Here is a 14108-nt window from a genome sequence, read left to right as displayed (position 1 = left end):
CATTATTTGAATATGATGTATCATGTAATATATATTACGTCAATGCCAGCAAATTAATGATAGGAATAAATTACAAATTAATATTATGTTTCTTTTCTACAGGTCCATTCAACAAGCAAGAAACTACTCTATCAGTTGGATCACTTAGTTCAAGTGTGCCATCAAACAGATCCCGCTGATATGGTAAACATATACTTTTTATTATGCTATACATAAATAAATTAATCCATTCTTTTGCCTTCTGTTAATAATAAATGTTTTCTAGTCATTAAATTAACTTGTGTTGAACACAGAGCGACGGTACTGTGAGCACTGCGGGAAGTAGTAGCGGCGACCCGGCCGCCGACTACAGTTCCGGCGCCAACCACGTCCTAGCAGTCATACACCAAATCCTGGGCCACCACAGAGCCCTCGAAGCGAGATACCACCAGGCCAGGCTCAAGCTCCACCAGAGATTAGCTCTCTTGCTGTACAAGGAAGACTGCCGACAAGTATTAGATTGGCTAGCGAACCATGGCGAAGTATTCTTACAGAAGAACACGGGTATTGGAAGGAACCTCCACAAAGCTAGGGTATATCAAAAATCTCACGAACATTTCGAAAATGTTGCACAAGTAAGTAATCAATGGTTTTAATTTTATTATTAACTTAAGCTGATTAGTAATACCATTATAACATCGGACATGATAAACTCAATTGACTATCAATCTGGACTAACGAACTTTATCAATCTTCAATCGGTCACTTATATTTGCACTTTGATTTATTCATTAGTTACTGTGCTGTAAGGAGCCAAACTAAAGCAGTATTAACATGTAATCTGTACGTGCAGAACACGTATACAAACGCAGACAAGCTTCTGGCAGCGGCCGAGGAGCTGGCGCGGTCGGGCGAGTGCGACCCCGAGGAGGTGCTGGGCGTGGCGCGCGAGCTGGAGGCGCACGTGGCCGCGTTCGCGGCGCGCGTCGACCGCCGCCGCCGCCGGCTCGACCTCGCCGTGCTGCTCTACACCCACGAGAAGGAGGTATGTATACACTGAGCTGCACATGCATGAACACACTAGGAACGAATTCATTCATAAAGTGGCTATACAATTTTGCGCCTGGGTGTACACAGCACGCTGTGTGCGTGGCGCGTAAGCTGGGGGCTGGGAGTCCGTGATGTAAGCTGCCCACATGTCATTCCAGTCATGTGTCTATTTGGAATTCGTGGGTCGGATCTTAGTTATTTAAAAGTGGTCCAGTATTAAAGTACATGAACAAGAACATTAAACACAGAATTTCCTTAAGTCGCCTAACATCATCACTTATTAGTCTTTGTTGGATCTTATTTCTCTACAATATGTTGTACGATGTATCGTGAATTATGGTACAGTCAGCAGAATAAATTGCTAAGCGGGCTAAGGGTCGGTTGCACCAAACCGTCTTAAAGCTTGCTTAATTTTTATTGTATGGGAAGTTCCATAGTTCACTGCTGAGTGACGTTGATCAGCGCGCTAAATGTGGTTGGTGCAACTGGCCCTAAGTGTTCAAAATGTAAATGTAACCGGATAAGCAATTAATTAATAAATTACCACCGAAACGACACCGGCGCTGAGAGCCCGCCGATAGCCCCGGAGATAGGGGGTACCATGGTAAAAAAACTTAAAGCATTGAGCTTGACTTAATCCTGCACTGATGGTACGTTGTTTTATTTCTAAGTTAAACGCTTATTTGTTAATGCAGCTCGTCCAGTGGCTGGAGACGGTCCGCAGCGGGGGCGGCATGTGCGCGGCGGACGATAGCCCTGAGGCGGCGCGGCGTGCGCTCGAGCAGTGCGCGCAGCACCGCGCTGCCAGCCTCGACGCCTGCGCCGCCACCATTGCGCAAGGCGAGGCGTTGCTGCAGGATCTCAGGTAACATTGCAGCATGTGCGCGCCCTAGCCCTAACACTAAGGCCTGAGTGAATGCTCGGAGCGGAGCGTTCGGCGGGGCGTGCAGCGTGGCGTCGGGCTCACGAGTAATTTGAGCAGCGTGCACTAAGGCCGCTCCTATACGTTTGCATTTGTTTAACATGCACGCCGCACGCCCCGCCCCGCTGCACGCCCAACTCTAGCGTCCACTCAGGCCTTACACTAAGGTGGCGCGGCGCACACTCGAGCCATGCACGCAGCACAGGGCCGCCACCATCGCACAGGACGAGGCTTTGCTACAGGATCTCAGGTAACAATCAATTAAACTCTGGAGTCCCAAGGGTGTAATTATGCCAGCCAAAAATGGACCTTGAGGATTTCTATTATGTTTGACATTTCGGACGTGATATTGCCTCCGTGGGACTCAAGGGCTCATTATATTTAAATGTGAATGGCTGCTTCCCCCGACGTAGTATGCGTGGCATTTTATATCTGTTCAAATTCTACAGGCGCGTTGTTCCTTATATAGTACACAAAGTTTTAAATATCTCATTAATAAATATAAGCTTTCTTGCTATGTTAAAAAACAGTCTAAGATAAATTTGTAGGGTTTTACCTTCCTTTAAAAAAAGAACCGTTTAAAAACAAAATAAGAACGACATAACGGAATAACGACCGCCGCAGGCTGGAGTGAATTAAAGATTCGCGTTTACAATATTCTTACCCCCAAAGTTATAAACAATGTTTTTCATCACACTTGCGAAGAAATAAATAAAATTTAAGCGAAATAATAATAATAAGTATAGCTTGGGCCTTGCCCCGCTGCCGGCGGCACCCTAGGTTAGGTTTTTTATAATGTGTTTATATGTATTTTCATTTTGTTTTGTAAATGTTTTTATACATATTTTACTTTTATATTCATATTATAAATCACCTAGCCTAAGAATTCAAGTAAATAAAGGGAATAGTTATATTTTATTACATAAAATGATAAATTGATTAAAAATAAAGAAATAACAACATGACAAACATACAAATTACTTATGACACCACACTGTTCTGTTCAAGTCGGTGCAAAGATAGCTTAGACGGACTCCAACGCCATTAAAATTTATATCTTTTCTACTACGAGTATTAATAACTCCTTCATTTGGAGTAAAGGACGCAGGACAAGCAAAGCATTGTATAGTCAAGTGCATACATATCTATAGAAAGAATCTGATCGTAATTAGTGCCTCATCATTATCCGATCGACCAAGCAGCCTCGTAAAATGCCGAACGATGGAACTATACACCCCTTTTATACACGTGGTTCACTTAGAACAGGGAAGGTTGAATAATGCGCCCTGTCATCGATGTTTAAATGAACTTCAGGCTTTATTTCTCATTTTTCTATATAAATAATACAAACGATACGGAAAAAGAGATCCAGTCCGTTGAAATTGTACGTTTTTAATGAACCGCAGAGTTATTGTCTGCAGCCAGCGCCACCCTCCCGCGCCCATTCGTGCACCTTTTGTTTCGCAGCGGCAGTGGGAAAATAACTATGTTTCCCGATCTCATTCTGTTCTCGCCGTAACGGGCGGACCCCACTTCGCAATTATTCGAAACCTATTTAAGATGCCCATACAGACTTATCGTGAATTACCTCTGGCAAAAAGCTTAGTAATTCGTTGGTAATAAACATGCATTCCGTGTCATAATTTGTAATTTAGATGAGCTGGTTTTCAATGCGTTTAGTGTGCATGATTAGTCGCTGTTAAATACATTCCTCTGTTATAAAACTTCATTTCCATGTCTGCAAAGTATTTAATGCAGTAGTTTCGAGCGAGATGCAACAGAGTTAGTGCCGTCGTGCTATTGCCGCGTGTCCTACTTTCTCGGAGATACTGTAGACGGGGTAGTGCATGGACAGTGCGATTTTCCGCAGAAAACTATCACAATAGATCACTTCTCCGCAACGTTGCGCGTATTGTGCTAACAATCTCGCGTAGGAAAGCGGGGACTGCTGATAAGTTGTCTTACATTCGAGTGTCCTATTTAGTTCTGTTGTCAGCTTTTATACTGCATACCTACAACTTGTATTAATGTTACAAAAGAAGTCAGTTGCCGGTAACGGAATTCTATTCAATGTTCGTTTCGTGTATGTGAAAAGGGTATTGCAGATCGGGTGGCTGGCATACAACTTTTAGTTTTCAAAGAGAATATATGTACATATTATGATGTTGTGGGAGGTAAAGTAGCGCCCGTCGCTTTGACTAAGCCTTGAACCCATTCAACGAATGTTCGCTTCGCGTATCTGTATAGATGGATTTTTGCGTGGCCAGGCTGGAGCCATACAGCATTTATCTTATATTCAATTTTTTATATTACAATATTATAAAATGTACGTTTGTATTTGTATGTGTTATTTTATTACACCTAATAATGTATCTTTTACGACCCTTAGCTAATTAGAACGGGGGAGAGAGAATTAACATATTTGTTACTTAAAGTACGAGACCTCCTTTACATTAATCCCTTTCATTTGTATAAGAGGCAAATAATAAAGAAATGCATCACGGTTTGCTGTTTTCATCATGATTGTAAACGTAGTAGTGACTTATTGAAATAAAATAAACCGTCCCGGTCCTTGTGACTCATGAGTGTGCATTTTTCCTTGAGTATTGCAGTTTCGTCTAAGCCTCAATTAATATAAAAACGATTCCTTAAAAGGTCGGGGAACTCGTCAGGTATCCGCCGCGTACTCGCTGTCGCAGTCTCTTGCTCAACGCGAGAAAAACTTGCCCTCGCGCTGGTCGGACGCGGACCGCGAGCCGGGCGGCCAAGTTAAATTAGCGACATTTATGTGTATACTTATTTATTTGAAATCTTTTTAACTTTATAAATATTAAGATGCAATAGTTAAAAAATAACAACTATCTTATACCTTTAAACGAACAATTCTATATTTATTTAATTATATATATATATATATATATATATATATATATATATATATATATATATATATATATATATATATACATCGGGGATCTCGGAAACGGCTCTAACGTTTTCGATGAAATTTGCTATATGGGGGTTTAGGGGGGAGAAAAAACGATCTAGATAGGTTTATCTCTGTGAAAACGCACATTTTTGAGTTTTTATATGTTTTCCGAGCAAAGCTCCGTCTTCCAAATATTTAATGTTAAACACCCAAAATCTCAGTAAACCACTTTAAAAGTACGAGTTAGTAAAGCAGTTTTGATATTGACAGTCAACTTTGCTCGGTATTCCTGCAACTGAATAGTTGAATAGTAGTGTGAATACACTGTAGTCCTCTACTCCACCTTCACCACGGAGCCTCTAAATAAGCCAAAAATATTACATTTATCGCAGCCGACTTTGTTACGCGAATTCGCCTCGCCCTTAAACTCGACTTGACTACTAAGCCCTTCTTTTTATTAACAGTCCCTATGGGCTAGATCCGCTAGATTATTTTTGTACTAGAGTTCCATTTATATGAAACAACGCCTTGTTATAAATCGATCCTCGATCTATAAGCGTCCTGTAATTAACCCGTTTGAACTTGTTCTCCGTAACAGGAAAAGAAGTCCTGCGGTGAGCAAGTGAGCTCCTGCGGGCGGGAGCATCGTCTTGTTTGTGTATGGTCAGAAAGTTTGTTTTGCACATACTACTTACATATATTATTATATATGCTCTAGTGTTTAAGTACAATATTCTTACGTTCTATCCCTCCCTACTATTACATGATAATGCGAAAATAACTCTTGTCTGTCTGTTACCTATTCACGCTTAAACTGCTGAACCGATTTAGATGAAATTTGGTATGGAGATAGGTAGTTTGAGGCCCGACTCGGCCCGAGAATACACATATGATAAGGGAGGTTTGTATCTATCATCATCATCCCAAGCAGTCATCTGACTGAGTCATAGTCGCGGACAGAAGCTAGTCTGTTCTATTATAAACCGTTACCCGACTGACAAAGAATTGAGCGTAATTGTTCTTTTGGGTGGATGTTCAGTTAAAATCCATATTACGTATAAATAAATACTCGTAGTGTTATCAACTTTAGGAAATCATTTCAACTGCAATTGACTATTCCTAACTCGCAACTACACTGCCACGAAAATGCTACAACTTCTGTCTATGTCTGCTGCCGGTGTTTTAATTTGTCATCCAATGGCTTGTTTCCATTAAATAAACATATTATACAATTATGTAAATATTGCCTACTGTTTATTTATTATTATCTACCGCAAATGTGACTTTACAAAATCGTTAAAACACTCTAAACTATTTCTTCACATTTTGATATAGTTTTCCTTGCACGCGTAAGATAGTGTATCGGTTGAGTAGGTCCGAGCGTCGCGTGCTTGCCTCCCGAGTCGTTCCCAGTCCGCGCGCGGCAAACACCGCGGAAAGACGCGCATTCCGCGAACGCGAACCGGTCCCAGTGGCCAACTTATTATTCGTCATTTGGCGCCAAACCTAATTCGATCAAATCAAGTTAAGATTTACAATATTATACCTTAGATTTTTTCGTGGGGTTTTACATGTAGTTTCTAGTGCGTTGCTGATGTCTCTACTATTACATTCACAAATGTGCTTTATATTTCAGCGATATAATGATTATTAATAACAACATTGCACGGTATATTTTTTATTAGCAGGGTATGACATAACTTGTGTACATTTACTCGTAGAACAAGGTGGATTTATATTATTTTACGATCCTATGTTCCGTTACATCAATATCATAAAAGTTTTACGACTTCGGAAACTATATTTATGCGCGATCGTTTTTAAATATTGCGATTATTAGAAATATGCTATTAATTTTTGCTACTACATTTATATTTTTAACGCACATTATTATTACGGCACATTATTACCATGTTTACTTGTAATAGGTATTTATTTTAAAATCAAATAATCGAATTGTGGCATAACATAACACAATTTATACATATTTTCGCTTTATATTATTGAGAATAACTCGAATAATGTATAAATGTTTGTGCTGGTGACTTTCGAGGTAATAAGTGTTATACAATACGCTTTTAGGAGTCAGTTAAAATACATTTTAAATATTTTAATATCACTACATAGTATAAAACAAAGTCTCTTCCCGCTGTCTGTCTGTCCCTATGTATGCTTAGATCTTTAAAACTACGCAACGGATTTTGATGCGGTTTTATTAAATAGACTGATTCAAGAGGAAGGTTTATGTATAAATTGTTAACCCGTGCGAAGCCGGGGCCGGTCTCTAGTTATTGATAATTTCTATCCTTAGTCAGCATTAGCGGTGTAATCGCGTAATTTAAAGACAGGTGTTACTAAAGGGTAGTTTAGGTTTTGTTCTTACATTCATCCTGTCCGCACGTTGTCCACTTGCAACATGACGTCAATACTTTCCTGGTATGTTGCTGTACTGTACCCAGAAAGAATTCCGAATATTCCGATGCTATATTTTTTCGGCTTGGTTCAATTCAAAATATGTAAATACATACAGTAAACGGTATTGTATTTTCATGTGAAACTAAAGCCGAGACGCTGTTTTTCTGCTCTTAAGTTGTTTTTATACGCGAAAGCGCTGCGACGCCGATCATACATCAATGCTCAATTGTTTTGCGTGGAGAATTGAGCCCTGTTTTGAAGAAAGGAAGTAAATTTAATATAAATTAATTGCTTAGTAAAAGTGCCTTGGTATTATATAACCAAATATGTAGAAATAAAAAGAATATATGGGAAAGCAGAAACTAGGAAATAAATAAATAAGTAATAAAATGTTCATAGCTTGAGTAGGTATAAGTAGATTTTGGAAAAGAACATTTAGAACACTCTTCTATGCACCAAAAAAATATATGTATACCTAAATCATAATCATCTTTTTCGGAAATATGATGCCACAGACAGAAATTTCAGCCGGCTTTACAACTTTGATTTTTATATTTAAATAAATGTATATGGTTATCTACCATATTGTGTATTGAGGTCGGGAAGCTGCCAACAATGGCTGATGGGTCCGGCGAACGATTTAAATTGTCTCACAATCGCCGCTTCCGTCGTGCCCCGGCGACGGAGGACGCGACCAGAGCCCAGGTTCCGTTCTCGCCCCCACTCGGGTTGTTACAATCATAAGTATCCTCTTGACCAACTCGATTGATATGCACTTGAGACAGTTTATTCCCTTGTTCGTTACATTCTACATACATATAGCATGGACTAAAGGGAAGCCTAGGCACTAGCCTTATTTTGCAAAGAAATATAGTTTCTACATTTATAGACTCTGTTCGGAAAGAGAAGAGTCGTAGAATATATTGGGCCCCAATTCCACGACTATTCTCTTTCGCACAGACTAGCATTTCTTTTTCTACTTAAGGTTTGTTTGTCCGTTATGATTTTTTTTATTGGAACGAAGTTCCTTATCGGACGGTTGACGTCACAAGCCATACGAGTGAGGCAGAAGGATAATGAGAATGACGGACACGGACACGGACACGAAGCACATGAACATAACATAACAGAACAGAACATAACATGTACCCATGTAATAACTCCACGGCGACTGCTGTCAACTCCGTTGCTGTCGCTGGTGTGCTCGCAAGTGGCTGATATAGCTAATCTTGTTGGTAAAAGTTCGTCAACATTGATAACATAATACAACAATAAGCATGAACATGTGACCAGCCTTTCTTAACTTCGTTCCAACCGAGTGTTCCACTCACCATTTTTTATGTGATGATCAGGCTAATATTTACGAATTAACAAACCAATTTTCGTGCACATTGTACAAATAAGTATTTGCCCTTTGTCCCGTCCCTATCAAGTTATCCTGGACGTGGACTTTATATCCTAGAGTACTGAACACCCATTAATTGATATATAGTCAGAAAACACTTAGGTGGACGATATTTACCCTAGTGAAAAAAAGAGGATTTTATTGGAATTCACCTTATAGATACTGTACTGCCGCGTAAGGCTACACGTAAATGCAGAGCATGCTTTATTTCATTGATGATTACCAATGCGGAACTATTGTCTCGTTCGTAATTATCGTATTTACCGGTTCTTAGCGTGGAGAAAGCAAGCTTAATAATGTCTATTGTCATTGCTGGGGAAATCGGGGATCCAATATTTTCATTTTATCGGTATATATAAACTGATGCTGTATTATTACGGCCCTTCTAATTATTTTATTGTATGTTGTCATGTTGTGCGCCTGCAAATGCGAAGGTTAATATGTATGAAAAACAGTCGAAAATGTGCCCATATAATTAAAAAAATCTTATGTCAGTTTACACTTCCTAATTTTGGATATCGGTATAATAAGATCGGTCAAGTATCGGTCAAGCGCGCACTACGATTTTTATATTGTTTGTCGTATATTCGCGCACTGACATAAATACATACGAGTAAGTTGCATTTCTGCGACAAAATTATCGCACGACCAAAATCGTAGTGCGCGCTTGGCGTTATTCACATTCAGCTTTTAGAAATAATGACACAAATACATTGACAGTTGACACTACTTTAATTCAATTAAAATATCTGGGTGACCGAGCTTCGCTCGGAAAATATATAATAACTCGGAAATGCGCGTTTTCCCAGAGATAAGACCTAGCTAGATCGATTTTTCGCCCCCGAAAACCCCTATATACCAAATTTAATCAAAATCGTTAGAGCCGTTTCCGAGATCCCCGAAATATATATATATATATATATATATATATATAAATAAGTAAACAAGAATTGCTCGTTTAAAGGTATTAGATTAAAGCACCCAACGCCAAGGCGACCAGATTGTTCTTGACACTTAATTATATATTTTTGAGTACTTTGTACAAGTGTTGATATATTTTCATGACATAACTGTCTTACTAAAACTGTCTGGCAATATGTTGCTTGCTACAACTTATGCTTCTGTCTGCTCCTATGTACCAACTTCAGACGAAATGTCGTGTACATGTCTTTTAGGTTTTCATTAAGGAAGATAGGGTGTCATGTAAATAATGCATTCGTTGTTTCGTAGAAAGTGGACAGCTCATCTGAGCTCGCAACGCTTCCACGCGTTGTACGTGAGCAGCGAGCGTCGTGCCTAATGTCAACGAATACCGTTCTCTTCGCACACTCACGTGTATATAACGATAACTATCAGTCTCGTCTCCGACACTAATTAAACTACCTTGTCCGAAAGGCATAAGGTCCTTCTAACATGCTTTTGGAAAAGTTAACCGGGACTTGTTCGTGACCGGGTGAGATGCCAGATTTCTAGTTAAAGTTATGACTTCTATTCTGTGCATGTCCGATTTAATCCTAGCTCCCCCGACCAGCAAAAGGCGCTTGTTAATTGTGGTATACAGTACTAGTGTGCAATATAATAGCAGTTTATTATACTAGAGTAACATGAGTAAATAATTTCTAAATTATATTATAAAATATATCGAGTTGTAGTTTCTCGAGGGCGGCACTATCATGACTACGGTCAAAAATCAATGCTGGACCATTAGTACACTTTGCGAGGAAGATCGTCTTGTAGAAAAAGTTTTATATTTTCTGAATGAGATGGGCATAGTACTTTTTATAATTTATGTTATCTGAGTATTTAGCAAATACACCTTTTTCACTAATCGCAAGCGCGATTCGCCTTCATTGATGGCTCTTAAAATTGCTTTGGTCGTCTACTTAATCAGATAGAGCATCAATATCTTATTTAAACAGGAACTCGTCTTTAGTAGGTATGCTACTGGAACGTACAATTTTGTGAACACAAATGTAAAAACCTTTTGTTATACATATCGGAATATTCCTGGGGCCTGGGGTTTCTCAAAATCTTGTAACTTGTAATACAAGGGGCCCTTTCTAACAAAAGCCGTCAAAAATTGATATCCGCTTGTATACAAGTTACAAGCTTTTGAGAAACGAGCCCCTGCGGCTTTAGCATGGTAGGATTTTTATCACTTGTCACTATGCCTGTCACTTTCGCACTTACAACATACTTGTTAGAACGTGACAGGCATGGTGACAAATAACAAAAAGGCGACCTACTGGTGTCTAAAATATATAAACAGACTATCGGCAAATGCTATACTGTTAAAACAAAATTTGCACTTAGTTTAATAGTACGCGTATTGATTATTCCTTATTCATTACCTATTTTATTTCAAGCTACAAGCATCTTTATTTGTAATGAATTTGGCACCGTGCCATTTTTAATTAATATCTGATGCCCTTGCGCGGCATTGACGTAACGGACAATGCATCTGGAATGCTAAACTACCTACATACCGAATGTCTTTATAAAAACGACAGGGATGGTAGTCCAGGTTGAATACAATGGGTACGCGTAGGTACCTATATTAACAATTTGCCCTTTGTAAATTGACGTCTGTTATGATAACAATTTAGTCTGCTTAATAAATATTGAACTGCAATAGTAGCATGAGGATGGGAATTTCTCATTTTATCTTACTGTTAATATTCACAATTGTTACTAGTAATGTGTTATTTAAACACGATTTTCACGCGCTCTGCTATGGTCACTGCGCTGTTAATACAGAAAAGAAAAAGAAATAAGCCAATAACATCTATATCTATACAAAGCGCCACTGGTGAAATTTTTAAAGCTTCTGGGCTGCCCATATCCATAAAATCGGATATAAAATTGCCGGCGATGGGTGAGCTTTAACTACCAATAAAACTACCACTGAGCCCTAATTGTTGAACAGCTAGGCTATTGCGTTTAAGGGTTTCTGTTGGAGCCGTGAGCAGAATTTTATGTGTCGGTAATAAAGTTAACTGTTTAGTTTAAACCGCACTTACTCTCTATCGCGTGCGTTGTGTCTTATAATTATTACCGAATAATAATGGCCGTACCTTCTTTGGCGAGAAATAACGAAGTTATATAACTATAAAAATTGTTTAGTTACATCGAATATATAGTATATAATTTTAAAACATATCAACTCCACTATTTATTAAGTAAAAAGAAATAGTATAAAGAGGTTATTCATTATTTAAAAGAAAATTAAAAAATATAACATTGAAAATTGAGATAATCATCTTGAGCTGATTGAAATTTTTGGTAAGCGTCTTGTATGTATTAGTTATTGTGCGAGAGTGGATCGTTGAAAACGTTCTGTTCCGAGTGGGCGCTGACGCGCAAGGAATGAGCCTCGCTCCGGCGACAGTAGAAAACGACGCGTATTATGGAATGTTCGCATTTCCATCGGCGCTTCATGTACACGTTACATTAATTAGCCGATCACGATGCGGCGCAATCATATTCAATCTACATATTTACAAGTTTTACTGTTCTGATAGCCTAGCGAGAAAGTAGATCTTTTTATAAGCTTTTATTTAACTTATTATACCGTAAGTATGTATGTTATTTGGTTAGTGTGGGTCTGTGGGTCAGATCTTGGAAGCTGAATTTGACCGACTTCCCGATTTCATATTGAGCTGAAAATTTGCAATATTGGGTATGTTGACATGGAGTCGATCTGATGATACAGGCAAGAGGTGGCCATGGGAACTCTGTGATAAAACAACGCAAACTAATTAGGGTTGTTATTTATTTTAGAACCCCATTTTTTTCTGAGAATATTTGAATGATTTAGTAATTCGTGGCTGGATTGAATATTTATATTTTATTGAAAATATGAGATGCGTCTTCTCGTAAATTACATGTCGATTATTATATCGCAGCAAATGTCGAAAACTATTTGGAAACCCCACATATCTCGAAATGGTTTTCGAAATACATAGAACATTTAAAATACGGAACCCTAAAAATGAACAATCCTAATTGTGTTTGGGGTGGTTAGAATTGTCTCAATGAGTATTAGTTGCCTGCGGAAGAAAAGTACCCTCAGCGATACAAGCTTGTACCAAAAATGATTTTTAAACTATAATCTTCCCTTAATATAATAGGCCGGATTTGCAACGAGTTTTTTTAATTCAAATGGCTAGTAATAAAAGCTGTCTATTAGTATCACCAATTTCATTTTATATATAATAATTTTTAAGAAAAAAAAACCGACTTCTATGCGGCCCGGTGAAAGATTATTGTAGATGGTGCGCTATGTAGAAAAGGAAGCATTTCGTTTCTGTAAGGCTCGCAGTTCTAACCTAACCTAACCCACTTTTGTTCGGTTCTGTGAGGATAGCAGTTCAAACCTAACCTAACCCACTTAACGGCGCATGCGGTGCGGTGTACGGGGGTTTGAGCGGGAGGGGTTTGGCCTCATCATACTTTATACCTACATTTTATGGTAGGTAATCATAGTGGTTTATTTAGTTTAGGTATCATAGTGGTTTTCCGGGTCAAGGTCCGGGTCTGTGTCCGAGTCCGGGTCCGAGTCCGGGTCTAGTCCAGGTCCGAGTCCGAATCCGAGTCCAGGTCCGGGTCCGAACCGGATCCGGGTACGAGTCCGGATCTGGATCCGAGTCCGGGTCCCAGTCCAAGTCAAAGTCGAAATTCGAAATCACCAAACATGTAACTATGCGTCGTTGAAGAGTTCTGTTCTGATCATCATCAGCAGTTCCAGTTCATCAAATGCGACAGTTTTTAATGTTAATATATTATTTTATGATGAAAATACAGAAAATTCTATACGTGTGCCTTTAAGATTTGAGGAGTTCCCTCGATTCCTCATGGATCCCATCATCAGAACTCGAGCTTGACAAAAATGTGACTTAAAAACTTAACTTGCTTAACAAACATAACGAAGAGGACAAATCGCCAAACGTGAACTATGCGTCGTTGAAGAGTTCTGTTCTGATCATCATCAGCAGTTCCACTTCATCAAATGTCACGTTTCTGAATGTATATGCTTGATTTGTTGATAAAAACACAAAAATCACTATATGTATGCCTTTAAGATTTGAGGAGTTCCCTCGATTCCTCATGGATCCCATCATCAGAACTGGGTTTTGACAAAAACGGGACCAATCTGTATGCATATACATACAATCAAAAAAAGAATTTTCAAAATCGGTCCAGTAATGACGGAGATATGGAGTAACAAACATAAAAAAAATAAATAAAAAAAATAAAAAAAAACATACAACCGAATTGATAACCTCCTCCTTTTAGATTTGGAAGTCGGTTAAAAACTAATAAAGTAGATCAACATGAAGCAGGCTATCCGGCAATTGGATAGAAATTAGGAAATTACCCCGCTATCTAAATACTTTATCCCCAAAATC

General features: G+C 38.8%; 1 protein-coding gene across 5 annotated transcripts in view; it reads left to right on the top strand.

Moving 5' to 3' along the window:
• Positions 1 to 14108, top strand: part of LOC134661157 (kalirin) — a 103358-nt gene that overhangs the window by 15867 nt on the left and 73383 nt on the right. For all 5 annotated transcript variants that reach the window (XR_010097935.1, XM_063517106.1, XM_063517107.1 and 2 more), the window contains exons 9-12: positions 103 to 183; positions 294 to 614; positions 833 to 1024; positions 1725 to 1894. Coding sequence is in view for 4 of the 5 variants with exons in the window: in XM_063517106.1 (XP_063373176.1) it covers positions 103 to 183; positions 294 to 614; positions 833 to 1024; positions 1725 to 1894 (764 nt within the window). In the remaining variant the exon portion in view is untranslated. The remainder of the gene's footprint in view (positions 1 to 102; positions 184 to 293; positions 615 to 832; positions 1025 to 1724; positions 1895 to 14108) is intronic.

The sequence above is a fragment of the Cydia amplana genome, chromosome Z, assembly GCF_948474715.1.
Source record: "Cydia amplana chromosome Z, ilCydAmpl1.1, whole genome shotgun sequence".
Classification (NCBI taxonomy): domain Eukaryota; kingdom Metazoa; phylum Arthropoda; class Insecta; order Lepidoptera; family Tortricidae; genus Cydia; species Cydia amplana.
Note: the sequence above shows the minus strand (reverse complement) of the source record. Positions and strands in the feature narration are given on the sequence as shown.